This window comes from Festucalex cinctus, chromosome 11 (assembly GCF_051991245.1).
Source record: "Festucalex cinctus isolate MCC-2025b chromosome 11, RoL_Fcin_1.0, whole genome shotgun sequence".
NCBI lineage: Eukaryota > Metazoa > Chordata > Actinopteri > Syngnathiformes > Syngnathidae > Festucalex > Festucalex cinctus.
The window spans coordinates 23,556,452-23,571,923 of NC_135421.1; the positions used below are offsets into that span (position 1 = coordinate 23,556,452).

A 15,472-nucleotide genomic window follows, 5' to 3' on the forward strand; every position below is an offset into this window, starting at 1 on the left:
CAGTGATCGGCCATTGTGATTTCCTAGCAATATTTTAGAAGTGGGTCATTTGGAAATGCAAACACTTTTAGACATTTTCAGAAACATTGTTGGATATTCTACAGTGTTAAATTATCATGAGAAATCATGAACATGATCAGTGTCTTGTCTTCACATAAGAATATCATCAATTATTAACTCATTCACTCACAGCCATTTTCACTTCACTGTTTTACTGGATTTTGACTGTTTTTGCAAGACCTACAGAATATTGTGTTCTTTTGCTATTAAAAAAAACAAAAAAACAAAAAAACACACAACCTAGAGTCTCTTCTTTCATCAGGAAAAAAAAGTATACTTATGTTTCCGTTTTACAGTAATTATAATTAGAATATAGCTAAGTTTCTCATTATTGACAAATCTGTTTAGAATTGTGGGGAAACAGCTTGTTTTCAACATGGCCCTGGTTGATATCTTATACTCTGCTGCCACCCTACTGGCCGTTTTTGCCATTGCTACCATTTTTTTTTCACCCGTTCACTGCAGCAGAGAGGTTGCATCAAAGCCTACCGTAGTTATGCTCTAGCATAAAAATACAAAAAACATATAAATACGTCTTTGGGACACAAAACATTTAAAATTGAACGTATTTATACATTTTTGGGAGCAAATGAGTTAACACGCAAGGGAAGCTAATTTAGGAACATCTGCAATTTCAGAAGTGTGTAGCGTTTCATATTTAAATTAGGGCAAGAAGTACTGCAGCTACAAAAAAAAAGTAAGTGAACCTTGCTTTATTAGCTGCAATGTAAAGATGTCAATTAGATCCAAAATACATAAATTCCTGTACATTTTTACAGTATTAGAATAGTCGAAGCACAAGAGACACTTACTTGTGATAGCTCTTGCTAAGCATCCGTTCTGACTACCGTACATTGATGGTATCAAGTAATGCTTACAGCCCAGATGACCCATATTTTTACGACATCTAGCGATCAATGTGACATGCCGTGGTTCCTTTCCGTTAATCTCAGCAGCAAATGAGGAATAACTGTGAACGTACTTTATGGAGTATAACTTTCCAGATGACTTTAATCGTTTCAAACACACTGCTGTGAACAACTTGTGATGATATAATCTGCAAAGAAAGTCAGAGTCAAAATTGCAATTTAGCTTGATTCAACCTCAAAGATTTTTACTCTCTCGCACCCTGATAGACATACATACAGTACACACTATGTGCAATGCAAATAGGTTACTTTCCAAAAACTGATGGAAAAGCAGGCAGTCACATGTACGTTGCCTTCTAGTGCTTAAAGTCACCCATGTGGCGACTGCGCCATCTCATCCCTCCTGACGAACGAGGACTGGTGGTAGCGGTTGCGAGACGCAAAGTCCGCATTTTCCTCCGTCAGCTGCTTCGTTTGAAGGCCGACCCCCGACAGAGATGGCGTCACCACCATTTCATCTCTAGGAGACGCCCCCCTCCTGGCATCGAGACGAGAACGTGTCACTCGGCTTCAAATTGAATGTTCATTTATGGTTGAAACTGAAAAAATGAAACATTAAAATACATGCAAGTAAGGTAAATAAACAAAAAAACGTTACCGGCAAATGCTGTTTAATGTTGATTTGAGCCACACGAAAAAACTGAATCGAGCTGCAACCCCTGAAAATAACAGTCGCAAGAAATTAGTCCAACATGTCAACTTAAAAAAAAAAAAAAAATCTAAAATCATCTTCATGGAGTAAATTGCAGGATGGGTTGGTGACATCATCATATTAAGCACCTGTTGCACGAGCACTAAACACTTCCAAGTAGCAGACACGTTGTGCGCTGTCTATACATGATCGGATGTGATGTGAGGCTCAGAGGATCTTACAAGTTCCATTCGTGGAAAATTGAGCCCCAGCAGCTGCCAGACTGAAACCAACTACAAAAACAGTGTCTGCGTACAATATTAGTTCATATTACAGCACGAAATGTAGTTGGTCACTAAAATGGAATGTGCCAGACAGTAAGAGGTCTGAGATGGGATGAAGTTAAAAAAAAAAAAAAAAAAAAACGGGAATCTTTTAATTGACGGGTCATGTGATTTGATGCGGCTGCACAGTCTGTTATTATTATTATTATTATTATTATTATTATTATTATAAAATTTATTTTTAGTTTTTATGTATTTATTTATTTTATATTTTGTCCATTTTTTTTTTACTTTGTCTAAATACTTGCAAATTCAGAACTTTTTAAACATTTGTTGACAATATGTCATATGTGACCTGACTAGTCTAAACATGACATTCTGATTAATATTACATTTGTGGAATATGAGTTATGCGTATTTATCCATCTCAGGGGGCGGCCATTTTGCCACTTGCTGTCGACTTAAGATGACATCACAGTTGCCCAGGGCTCAGGCAATGACCAATCACAGCTCACTAGTTTTCTGAAGCTGAGCTGTGATTGGTTGTTAGTTACCTGAGCAACTGTGATGTCGTATTCACTGTCGAGAACTGACAAAATGGCCGCCTTCTGATATTGATAAAAACTGCTCGATTTTACTCATATTCCACTAATGCAATATTAACAAGAATACTGTATTTAGACTAGTGGGGCTGCATTTTAAAGAGTTTTTTTGTATCGACTTCTCCTTTGACACTGCTAGACAAGAATTGCTCATTTGCTCACTAAATAATGAACGGATCATAGTTCATACATAAGCGGGCGGTATCTTTAACTAAGGGTGTAGTGTAGGAGTCACCTCTGTGTAATCCAGGGCTGGTTTTGCCAATATAGAAGAAAAGCAGCAGGGCAACGACGATATTTGCTAGTGCATAAGCCCACTGAATAACAAACGTGATCAACAGGGAGCTCAAAGCCTGAAAGAGAGCATATTATTCATTCAAATCAGGTATGGGGGAACAAATTGTGCTCGTGTAACACTTACACCAATTAGAGCCATCCAGTGATTACTGAACTTTGCATAGACTGAGTCAGGCTGGGCTTTGATTTCTAAGTTGTGCTGCTCTGCTTTACCTCCAGTGGCTGAAAGATTGAGAGAGAACTGATTAGAGAAGTCATTTTGTTCTCTCCTCTATATTTTCTATATTAACCAGAAATGGATGACATTTCGAGCACCTGTGCTATGGGGCCCAGCAGATGTTTCCGTTTTGCCAAATTCAGGCGCTTTCTCATCGGCATCATTCTGCAGGTCCAAACCAAAGCTGTCCATCAGCTTCTGCTTGGCCTCCTTGCTCGTGCTTCTCCCCTGTGAGGATTTCTCAGGTCCGGCAACTCCGCCGGAGGCCGAGGGAAAGATCCGATCCATGTCCTTGGTGAACTCCATCAAAGTGCCCTTCCTCTGTGGACTTTCTCCTCCGCTGCCATAGTCAGGCGCATTGTTGTCAATCAGCGGCTTGGACGTCTCTCTGGTGAATCTCCGTCGGCCGCTTTCGTCATCGTTCCTCGACCGGAAGGTCATGACCACGCAGAAGTAGGAATAGTCGATGAAGCTGTAGGTGAGCATGAAGTTGATGGTGACGATGGGTGCCAGCACGTTGACCCGGCCGATGAAAATGAAGGCCGTGCTCAGCAGGCTGGTCAGGCAGATAGCCGCAACGGGGGTCTTGTTGGGGCCCTTCTGTTGGACAGTTTGACAGACTGGTTAGTCGCATCGTGCCTTGACGAGTACGTCACGGTATTTGAAGCACTTCCAAATGATCGAGACACTACTGTGACATGGCCATTATCTGCTTGACCGAACTGCAGCAGTGCATAAAAGAGCCTTGGAGTGCCAGGTACTCTACCCACATTACAAAAACATGCTAATTGAAAATTCCAAATTGCCAATAGATGTGAATTGGTTCTCTCAACGTGTGCACTAGCCTTGCTAAGCCTTCCTCCGACCTATCGTTGGGTTACATGAGTGCCGCTGTGTGCTCTGGACCTCCGCCAGGAGCGGAGTCCAGCCTGTCGCCCTTCCTGCGTTTGTTCTGAACCTTTGATTTGGGCCAAGATGTCTCGGGCCTCATTCCGGCCCACTGAGAGAGGTCAGACACTGCTGCCAGTCTGAGGAAAAGTGGGGGGTGGATGGGGTCAGAATGTCATCGGCGCTCTGTGTATGACTGTGTATGGAGAAAGTGAGTCTTTGCTGTAATGTTCTCAGTCCCCTCAGTATGATGAAGTGGAGGTCACGCGCTATAATTAGTGACTTTTTCCTGAGGAGTGTATCCATCGCCCTTTCTATACATTCGGGGTTATTGCTTGTATCAGCATACATAGCTCAAGTGTTAATTTACTGGAAAATTCTGTGAATGAACATCTTTAAAAAAAACAAAAAAAAACAAAAAAACGAATGGTATGATACAGGGGGCTTAATACAAACGGAAATTGTGCAAAAAAAAAAAGAAAAGAAAAAAACAATACAAATAGAATCATTGATTTATAGCACATTTCATACACAATGTAACTCAATATGTTTCACATACATCAATTAATTATAACGTGGTTCCCTTTTCATGGCCTCGCTGTTTCGCAGATTTTTTTTTTTTAAGTATTATACCTATTTTATAAAATGTATGAAGGTTTGAACATTGCGAATGTTTAAGCAAGAGAGAAATGTGAGGAAAATTTTAAGTATAAACTGTGTGGTGAGGTGTTTTAGAGCCTTAAAACATTTATTATAAATGTAAAACATATAGCTCATTACTTTGCAGATTTCATTTAATTTTTGGAACCTAACCCCAGAGGAAAACAAGGGAACACATTTAAAAGGTATGTTTTGAATCTCATTCATATTTTTCACTCTGATAAAGGATACCAGCTTATCGGGAAACCGCATTATACACAAGTACAGAGATTTTTAAGGTTGATTTTTGGGCGGCGCGGGGTGGGTCTTTGCTATTATTCACAGGATTTTACGATGCTTAAGTATGCCTTAATTCTGACTCTTACTGCTGTGGCAATCAAAAGGGAGCCCAGTTGTTTAAATCATAATCCAAACATGCTATATCATAATGAAATAGCTATTTATTCTTTATTAGGATCCACATGAGCTTCCACAAAGTGGTCGCTAGTCTTCCTGGGGTCCTCAAATAATTCACGGACAGTATAGCATCCAACCTACCCCTCTTCCCAGGAAGGCCAGTGCAGGGATCACCTTCTCTTGGGCGATGCACTGCAGGATCCTGGGCGCTCCATACAGGCCGCCCATGCAGGAAGCCAGGGAGGAGACGTAGAGGCCCAACAGAAACAGGAAACCCACCAAGGAGACCTGAAGGAAGAGAGAAAACAAACAGAGGCTGGAAGAGGATGGGGTGGGGTGCAAGCTACACCCTGTTCACTTCCGCTGTAGTCAGACCTTAAAATTTAAAAAAAAAAAATAGCCTGCGCTGACCCCGGATGAACAAAGTCAAGGTTAATGAGTCAGTTTGGGATGAATTTAACTTGAGTCACTACCGAGGCATGCGTTATGTCACGCAATGTGTTGTTATTAATACACTGATTGCATGCTTTTGCAACATCTCCTAACAACAAGGTGGAAATACACATGGCTCATTTGTAGAAGACATGCCCAAATGCATCTGTAGAACAGTCCCTGATGAAGATGGACAAAAACGTAACTGAAAAAAATATATATAATTTTTTGCATACATGTTAGATTAAAAAAAAAAAAAAAAAGTATGGACAGATGAAAACGTGCATGAGACAGAAAAAAAAATGCATCAGACAGTAAAAATAAATATATAAAATACTGCGATTAGATGGCAACCAGTCCAGGGTGTACCTCGCCTACTGCCCAGAGGCAGGTGAGATAGGCTCCAGCCACCCCCCCGCGACCCTTGTGAGGAAAAAGCGGTCAAGAAAATGGATGGATAGATGGATAAATAAATACATAAATATTCTAAGTGCAAAAATAAAGTAAGCCATCTAAACAAAATTCTGTCACAGAAGTTTAGAAAATTGTGCCAGACAACGAGGTTCCAGCGCACAAAATGAAACCTCAGGGGAAAATCTCAAGTGACAGATGGCGTAAAATGAGGCTTTCAGACAGAGTCAGTTTGTTTTTACAGTGGTTTTCAGACTAAGTAGTCTAATTTTGTATTTTCTAACATGGTTTTAGGTCTAAAATACAAAGTCAACCAACGGGTCGGGTTCATGATAACATTGAGGTTTCTGGTTAAATGGAAACTTTCACGTCTCCGCTTTGTAGGGACGTTTACCTTTTCTGCTATCAAGAAGTCATAGCGCAGAGCTTCTCTGGTACATATGGCACCGAGGAGGAAGACAAAGACCAGATACAGGAACCACCTGTGGGTCACCAACACTGCACCATAATTATTATTTTTCTGTCATGATATTGTAAGAACTGTGTAATGACACTTGGTTTTCAAAAAAAGTGTAAATCGTGATTTGGGAATGTTCTCCAGTGATGATGTACTTTTTTTTTTTTTTTTTTTTTTTTGAGACATCACCGCTCGTTGTGATCTTACCTCATGACACAGCATTTGTCCCCATGTGAGTGGAGTATGTGTTTGAAAACATATCACGAGTAAAAGTTGTAAAAGTGATATGGATGAGAATTCCTTTCAGCAATAGTCACATGCTGCTAAAAGTGAGGAGAATTTGTTTTTTTTTTAAATATTTGTTTGACAGCACACAGTCATGATGCAAAGTGAAGTTTCATCATGTGCTCATAAAATGCTAACATTAGCCAAAAGTGTCCACCCTGTGACCTGTCATTCTCCACACTTTCAGCAAGCTCACATTTTGTTTGCATGTACATTGTCTGATTGCAGTCAATTTTTATTTATGTATTTATTTATTTATGTTTAAAGGGGAAGTCAACCCCCCCCCCAAAAAAAATAAAAAATAAAAAATTCTTGATACTAATTTGCTCTATGCGGCCCCACTAGCAGCAAAATCCAGCAGTTTTGATCAATATCAGAAGGCGGCCATTTTGCCACTTGCTGTCGAATGAAAATGACATCACAGTTGCTCCGGTCTCAGATAACAACCAATCACAGCTCAGCTTAAGAAAACAGGTGAGCTATGATTGGTCATTGTCTCAACTGTGATGTCATCTTCAGTCGACAGCAAGTGGCAAAATGTCCGCCCCCGGAGATGGATAAAAACGGCTGGGTTTTACTTCGTAACTTATATTCCACAAATGTAATATTAATCAGAATGTCATGTTTAGACTAGTGAGGTCACATATAACGTATTATTGTCAAGAAATGTTTAATGTTGATGTCCCCTTAAAGTTCAACTAATGTTCATTTACAATGTACTGTAAATGAAATTCAGGGGAAAATCTCCAATTTTGGGGGGTGAAATAAGGAACTCTAAAAGGCACCTCATGATAGACAGTCTGGACAGTCAGCAATTATGGGGGCGGGGGGTGTCCTGAAAAACATTTTCATGTCCTGTCTCTTTGTAACATGTATCCATTTTCCAATCTTGTCGTGTGCAGGCAAATGTGTGTTTATCATACGAGGTGAAGACTGCTGCCAGTGTTCCCAACGGGATGTTGTGTTCGGCTCGCTGCAGGTCGGAGCTCATGTTGAAGCCTGACATAACACCTACACACATGCAGACATAACACAACACACACACAGGAATGTTAACAACATTAAAAGACTGGTGTCCTTTAGTCATTGAGCAGGCACGCCCACCTGTAGCAGCAGGGAAGAAGACCCCGAAGACTGTGAAGAAATTTTCTCCTGGGCTGTAATCAGGCAGCGTGTTGCGGCTGAGCAGTCCAACAGAATAACCAATGAAACCGTGCGCTAAAAGAGGAGGTAGCGCAACAGAAAGGCCATCATTATGGAAGCTCACGCCCCGAGGACCAGCTTTTCTATGCGAGGGCAACAGTTTTAACCTTTGACCCCATGACAAGGGTGACAGCAGATAATTGTAAACACTTGTAATAATGATTACCATTTGCATACAGCCAGTCCAGTGCAGTCAAAATGATAATAATGATATTTGACTTGCACAGGTGTCATTCAAAATCGGCAATTAACTCATTAAATCCCAAAAACATGTAAAAACGTTTTTAATACTTTGTCCTTCACTCCCAAAAACGTGTTTACACGTTTTTCATGTTTTTTTTTCTATGAATATAGAAGGCTTTGAAGCAGCTTCTGACATGAAGAGGTGGCTTAAAGCAATCATAGTTATTAAAAATAAAAAATCGGCCATCAGGTGGCAGCAGAGTATAAGAGATCAACCAGGACCTTTTTGGCTCTTTTTGGCAGTGTTTTCACCAGGAATGTAATATTGATGAAACTTGGCTATATTCTAATGCGAATTGCTACAAAACAGAAACAGATACAAATGTACTTTTTTGTTCCTGACGAAAGAAGAGACTCTAATCTTTCTTTTGATGGGTTCCATGTTTTTATAGCAATAGAACACAATATTCTGTGGGCCTTGCAAAATCAGTGAAAATCCAGTAAAACAGCGAAGGCTTCAGTGAAAATGTCCTATCTGTCCTCACAGCACGATAAATAACCCCGCCCACTCAAACATGTGTCTTTACTTTTAAACTATTTTGTGATATTGTAAATTACACAGGGACAGATTGCTCTGCATTGCTGGAGGCCTTTTATTGACTCTGAAGTGCTTGGCCAACACCGAACATTTCCCCCTTGATTATCTCACGATGGGAAAGAATGTGTTCTCTCAGATTAATGACATGTTTATCCGAAAGGAAGTAACCGCCCTTTTCAGAAGCTGTGCAGCTTCCAAGTTTGAAAAAAAAAAAAAAAGAGACGGCATGAATGTTTTTTTTTTCTTTTGTTGCAAAAGGACAACACAAACACAAAACAGCTGGAAATAGAGGTTAGAAAGTGCAAGTAACCCAGGAGAAGATGAAAACGGACCAGAGTACAAAACCACAGCCTCATCCACAACGTCCCCATGTGAAGCCACCCTCTATGCAAACAATCAGAATCTGCAAAATCTAACACAGTCTGTGTGCAGTACACGTTAACACCCTTCTGCCTTTGTTACATATAAACTGTGAACTAAACAGATACTATATCCATACTATGACTAAACATGGTCATGCAGAGATTGCATCAATCTCCCAATAGAGATTTTCCTCAATTCAACAAGGGCTAGACCGATAATCGGCCTGACCAATTACCGGCGTAGATATTGGGCATTTTGACGAACATCGTATCATCTTAAAAAAAAAAAAAATTTGACAGCCGATAAAAATTTAATCTAAAACCATTTACTCAGGGAACTTTTCAGTTCAGTTCAAGTTTCATTTTCAGTTTCAAAATTTTCAGTTAACTTTATAAGAGATGCTGGTGACCCTGGGAACATTCTGAACCTTTTGTTTTTGTTTGACATTAAAACAAAGAAATGTGAAAGTAGAAGATTTCAGGTATTTTTTTACAATTTTGAAAATGTACTTGTTTTAAATTTTTAAGACCTTTTGAAAGCCTTGGACACTCCCTGAAAATGAAGTCTATTGTCTAAGATAAAAAAAAAATCTACATTTTGAAAAGTCTGAAAAAATGTTAAATAAAACATGCTTTAAGACATTACAATAAAGTCAAGATTGGTATTTGTATTAAAAAAATAAATAAATAAATAAATAAAAAATAAAAAACTGACGCCAATAGTTTTTGCCCCTTTTTACAGAAAATGAATATCAGTTCCAAATATAGGTTACCAGCCTCCTTGACTACGGTACTAATAAGGATGTGACAATGACGGTAATATCGCGATACTGAAACTGCCACAATATCGTCGTCGCCATGTCACAATATTAAAAGCACAACATCTGCCACGATATTAAAAAAAAAGTCAGGTTGATTTTCATTTGTGCAGTTCTAGCACCCTCTGGTGGCTTTTTTTTTTTTTTTTTTAGTGCAGTTTAATTTTCACAAGGCATGTTTTGGCCCCTCTATGTTTAAAATCTATGCTAATGGTCACCTAATATGCTTGTGAACCGAGTCAATATGTGGAGGAACTCAATGTGTGCGTGCATTAGCAAATAAGTGCCTCAATACATATATTTATATATTTCTCGCAACAATATTGTAATAATTATCATATCATGACCTTCATATCATGATATCATATCGTATCACCGGTATTGGCCCTGAAAAGAAAGAAAGAAAAAAAAAAACATTGTCTATCTCTAATTTCAACTCTAGATACTAGATGTTATTCCGGATTAATATAGATCAGGGGTGCACAAGTCCCATTTTTACTAGCCACTAACACTCTGTGCTATTTTTAGAACTAGGCGGCCTAGTCATAATGATCCTTGGGGACAACCTGGTGCCCACGAGCACCATGTTGGTGACCTCTGGTTTGGTTTGAAATCAAGACATTGATAGGAAAAAAATCAATCAAAGTTCATATCAACTATTTTTTATAATGTGACGTGAATCATGGTGGTTCAAGACTCTTGCTCTGCGGTCCACCAAATGTTGAAGTGCAATTAAGACAGGAAAGTGAGGAGGATGATTGTATAAGAACCGAACATGTTCAGCATTCCTCTTGATGCACACTGGAATGCAGATTACATGTGTCTGAGGCCTCTCCCTCTGCCTGACCTGCATCATCAGGCTGTGAGGAGGTTACAGCGGCGAGGCGAGGCAGGTCACCACCGAGATGACTGGCAGCTGCACATTAGTGAGGAGCGCAGTGCGCCGCTTTCTTTCTTTGTCATTTTGCAAATATGTGGGTGAGTCCGGTTAACACCCTAAGGTCGAGGCCCTAAAACCACAATATGGCTTCCTTCAGGGAAAAGTCTTCAACTACACGGAACGGCTTCGCTTGCATCACAATGAGAGTGTTGTGGTCAAACTCGATGTGGTTGCGGTTGCGCACACAATAAATTGGCAGTACGGGTGCGCTCAAACAGTCAACGTGAATTACAATCGAGAAATCTTCCTCCCATCGGGTATGACAAAGTCCCGATACTATATTCAAACATTTCTACAGATGAGTAACATTTAACCACAGTTGATATAAGCAAGTAAATGAACTTTTAACTCTTGTTTGGATTTCAGCAGTATGACGCATGTCAATGTAATCAAGGGTCACTAAATATTGAGGCAAAAATTTCACTGCCAAATTGCCTCACCTCATTCTCGGAAGCAAAATTTACTAAAACCAACCGTGTCACAAATATGCATAAACATAAGCATATTATTGACATGGATATCATTTACTGCCTCAGTTATGGTGACCGCAGCGCGGAGGTTTGTCTTCCTTCAGGATGTAGCTGAGTGTTCAGTGAGTGCATTCTAATCTGGGCAGTTCCAGCCAGCTAAGGGACCTGCTGGCCGCCCGCCAAATATGAGGTCACAACAACACACGGCCCTTAACTGGAAAAACCTGCACATGCGATTATTTTAGGCAGTAGTTCAGTACAAGGATACATAATCTGGAATCTGTGTTTCAAAATGCTCGTCTTATACATTTTTTTTTTTTTTTAAGTATAGATAGAAATAATAACTTTCTCTTCCTACTGGACAGGACATGGATAATCAGAACAGGAAATTCTACTTCCTGTAAGCCTGCTCCACAACAGAACTAACGAAAACAAAAATCTTAATTTTATTTTTTAAATTCCTTATATCTCAATATGGATATGAAAGATGAAAAATTGTTTAATGAACATTTATGGTCAAATGTCTTTCAGAAAATTGATCGTTGAACAGTTGCCTTCATTGTGTTGTTGTATAGCGACACCTGCTGGTCAACAGAGGTATTACATGATAAACAGTGAGACGCTCTGAAACCTCACAGGGTTATAGTTTTTGAATTTTCGTTATAGTTAGTTTTTATTTGAGTTTTGTTTTTAAATTTAGATAATTTTAATTAGTTAGGGTGGCTCTGTTAGTTTTTATTAGTGTTAGTTATTTCAAATAGTTTTAGTTTAGTTATTTTAGTATTAGTTTTCTTTCTTTTCTTTTTTGTTATGTGTATTACTTGTGTGCAAGATTTAATAAATACCATGGTAAGATAAAAAAAAAAAAAAAAAAAAAAAGTATCACACTTCTTACCTAGCGTTTCGGTTGAATTAAATGAAAAAGCAGGCAAGGCGAGCCATTTGAGCCAAAAGTTTTACGCAAAACTGTCAGCTCAGCTAGGAGAGACGTCATCTGAAGCTGCTTTTCTATTGGCTGCTGCTAGATGATGTCATTTCCGTGCGACACACTGGAATAAATGTATTTAAATCACATCGAAAAATCAACCCTGAAGGCAAATGTATTAAATTAATTACCAAAGAGGAAAATTCGAATTTTCCCTATAATTATAGTTTGTTAGTTTTGTAAATGTAAATTTTTTTTTAAAGCATTATCGTTTTTATATTATTAACGAAAATGTTTTTTTAATTTTAGTTAATTATTTCATTAGTTATAGTTAACTAAAATAACCTTGCTCAAAAGTAATTACAATAACTTGTTAGAACAGGAAAAAACTGTAAAATATTGAAAAGAAAGCAACTGATGAATTAAAACTTAAAAACACATCTTGAAAAATAATATATATAATCCTGCGATACCTTCTAGTTGTTCCTCCACAAGTGTACATCCATGGCAGTTGCCTTACCTGGGTCAAGGTGCGTGAAAGTGCCAATGACAAAATCCAAAGTGGAGACAGCCAGCACTGCCAGCAACAGCAGTTGGAGTCGCACAATCCACTTGACACCAGCCAGGTTGATCCCGAGCAGGGCAAGCAGTACTGCAGCTGACATGCCTCGCACTGCCCACTGGCTCTGAAGCGCCAGCAGCTGTGCCACCGACTCGGAAAAGCCGGTGATGTACATTGCGCCGGCGACACACTGCGGCAGAAGACGGTGGTCACGTTTGCTTAGATGTGGATCGTGGATTTATGTGACCAGAACAAAAAAAAAAATCAAATTGATTCTCACTTGTCCAAACACATAGAGGAGGCCCATAGTTCCCCCCACCCTGCCTCCAAGGACCGTGGAGATCATGGAGTACACGCCTCCGCTTCCCACCCCACAGTACTCGCACACTCCAATCCCAGACATGACTGTCACCAAAGCAAACACAACCACCATGGAGACCAGGAGCATCCCGAGGAGGACACCTGTGTTGCCCTGGAAGATAGGACACATAATCAATGTATTGGAATCAAATCTGGAGGCTTTCATTAACTTACTTGAGGCATTGGAACAGGACACTTTTTTTTTTGAGGAAAAACAACACACACGTTTTTTACATTAACTCCTTGAAGACAGAGAATGTACCCACCACTAAGTAGCCGGTACGCAGGAACAAGACAACGCCAAAGATGTTAATCATACACGTGGTGAAGACACCATCCCAGGTACCAAAGAGGACCGGCTCCCACACAAACAGTTTGATTCGCCACCACGGCTGACTGGACTGCTGAGAGCCCTGGAAAGACAAAGAAATGAACATACAACACCATAAATAAAACATGCAACTGCAGGCCAACATTTTTAAAATGTGTATAATTTGTCTATCAGGTGATTTTATCTTGACGTAACTTAAGTCTAAACCTCTTAAATCTTTTATTTTGCCTTCAAGCAGGTGGTTAACATAAGAATAATGAAATGCCAACATTGGCTACTGCCACGTCAAAGACAAGTGTATTTGCGCAAAGGGCGATGTCTTTTGATGAAAAAAACCAAAGCAAATGTCAAATTACAAGTCAAACGTCTCTATCCTCTGTGATAAAACTGTGCCTTGACTATTTTTTAGATTTAACTATGATGAGATGAATGTCATGTAGTTACAAAACCAGGCCTTATAATGACGGAACAGATATATATATATTTTTTACATTTTGTTATTTTTTATTTTTTTTATTTCATTTTATAATTTTTATTTTACTATTTTTTTTCTCCTCAACTATTTGTGAAAAAAAATGCCACTTTTCATAGCATTTGGTCATATTTTTACTTGGAAAGCCTGTACTGGGGGAATTCCAGTCTCAACGCACCAGACACATCCATGTCATAATTTAGCAGCATCAGAAATGAATGTAATAATAAAAAATGGAGACTGGGGTCAAGTTGAATGTTACAATTTTAAAAATGCGCAAAATTTCACAAGTTACGTTCATGTTAAAGATTAGATAGCTCTTAATATGAAACAAAAAATGCACTGAGCTTTGACCAATGTTACAAATGCAATTATGCCATCTAGAGGCAGAAAAATGATCTCAGCACAAATCAATATCACACTTTTTTTTACAGTACAAGTTACAGAGAGACTGTGTATAAACACACAATAGTCTCCTCGCAATTCCTGTGTATTTTTTTTTCTTCTGAAATACAATAATCTATAAGATATTCATTTTTAAGAGTAACGTTAGTAGGTGAGATTGAAATTGAAAAATCCGGCATCAATGTGTGTGGTACACCGCATAATTACTGTTGAAAGTACTATTAAAATAGAGCCAACTATAACCAATTTTAGTGAAACTATTTGTGCTTTGTGATTAACTGCATATTCACTTGTTTTTTTTTCAGAGAATAAAAAACTGGCCCAGTCTGAACTTACCTGTGCATCTTCATGGAACAGATCTTGCTCATGATGGTTGGCGTTGCTTGAATTCTCCCCCTTCAGGAGGACTGCTCCATCTCTCTCCTGATCACAGGTGTGCACTGTCCAGCCCACTGCTAATGACTCCATTCTAAACTAGAGTATACAGGTAGAGACAGTTATGGGCTGAGAAAGCCCATGGAGCTCAAATAAATCAATAAATAAATAAATATTGGATGACGAATAAACAAAGATATTATATTAAATAACATAATAACGTGGTTTTCAAATTTTGTTGTTGAATCAATATCAGCTGTCACTCGCCCCACCACCAGCCAGCAACAGCTTTTTAATGACACCTTGTCGTTGCTATTGCGCCACATAAAGGTACATAATTGAATCTTTTTTTTTTTTTTTTAAATAACACTTGTTGGAGGGAAGCTAGTGGAGCTTGCAACATTACAAGACACACGACAGCTAACACAGGACAGCTAATTAACACAGCTAACAAACTTGGTGACAAGCTAACTAGAATAAAGATGGCATGGCGTTTTTGATATCGTTTTTCTTGTTGTTAGCTGTGATAGTAAATTTTATATTCAATAATCACTAACTTATTCAACAAGTTTAGCTCGTTTGGAAAACCAAAACTTTTGTAGTTTAGCAATATGAGAGAGAACGTTTTACCCTATTTTAAATGACCTACCTGTCATAAAATATAATTAGTCCATGCTGCGGATAAAACGACTTAAAAAGTCAAACGTTTCCATGGTCCGAGCTTGTGTGTTAACTGAAGGCCACAGAAAATGAGTGACGAGGTGGGCGGCGAGCAAGCAGACTGCAGCAGGTGTGCAGCTGGACTGAACGTTGCTGACTTTGTTTGCAGGGTGTTGCTTTGCACAATGATCCTATGTTGGCTTTGGCACCAATAAATCTAGTAGCTAAGGTTTGCCTAGGATCACATCTGAAAAGAGGT

At 39.0% G+C, this 15,472-nt stretch overlaps 1 protein-coding gene across 6 annotated transcripts; it reads right to left on the reverse strand.

Annotated features, from left to right (window-relative positions):
* Positions 1 to 1,053: 1,053 nt before the first annotated feature.
* On the reverse strand, positions 1,054 to 15,434 carry slc12a8 (solute carrier family 12 member 8). 6 transcript variants are annotated; one of them, XM_077536674.1, is made up of 14 exons: positions 15,203 to 15,434; positions 14,515 to 14,652; positions 13,237 to 13,383; positions 12,891 to 13,082; positions 12,569 to 12,800; positions 7,654 to 7,767; positions 7,473 to 7,560; positions 6,202 to 6,289; positions 5,139 to 5,252; positions 3,119 to 3,617; positions 2,928 to 3,025; positions 2,742 to 2,859; positions 1,588 to 1,648; positions 1,054 to 1,467 (listed from the first exon to the last, which is right to left on the reverse strand). In XM_077536674.1, exons 2-14 carry the CDS (start codon positions 14,644 to 14,646, stop codon positions 1,299 to 1,301), a joined length of 2,052 nt encoding a protein of 683 aa, XP_077392800.1. In that variant the 5' UTR covers positions 14,647 to 14,652; positions 15,203 to 15,434; the 3' UTR covers positions 1,054 to 1,298. The 6 variants fall into 6 exon arrangements, with proteins under 6 accessions (XP_077392800.1, XP_077392799.1, XP_077392798.1 ...); XM_077536673.1 differs by having other exon boundaries at positions 3,119 to 3,620; XM_077536672.1 differs by having other exon boundaries at positions 5,106 to 5,252.
* Between the last annotated feature and the right edge of the window lie 38 nt (positions 15,435 to 15,472).

Bases quoted from the DNA above. Each gene is read 5' to 3' on its own strand.
- slc12a8 (XM_077536671.1), bottom strand. From the start codon at position 14,646: ATGGAGTCATTAGCAGTGGGCTGGACAGTGCACACCTGTGATCAGGAG. The intron at 13,083-13,236 runs GTGGGTACATTC...CCTATCTTCCAG, and splicing joins TGCGTACCGGCTACTTAGTG to GGCAACACAGGTGTCCTCCT. The intron at 1,468-1,587 runs GTAACGTTTTTT...TCTCGATGCCAG, and splicing joins ACATTAAACAGCATTTGCCG to GAGGGGGGCGTCTCCTAGAG.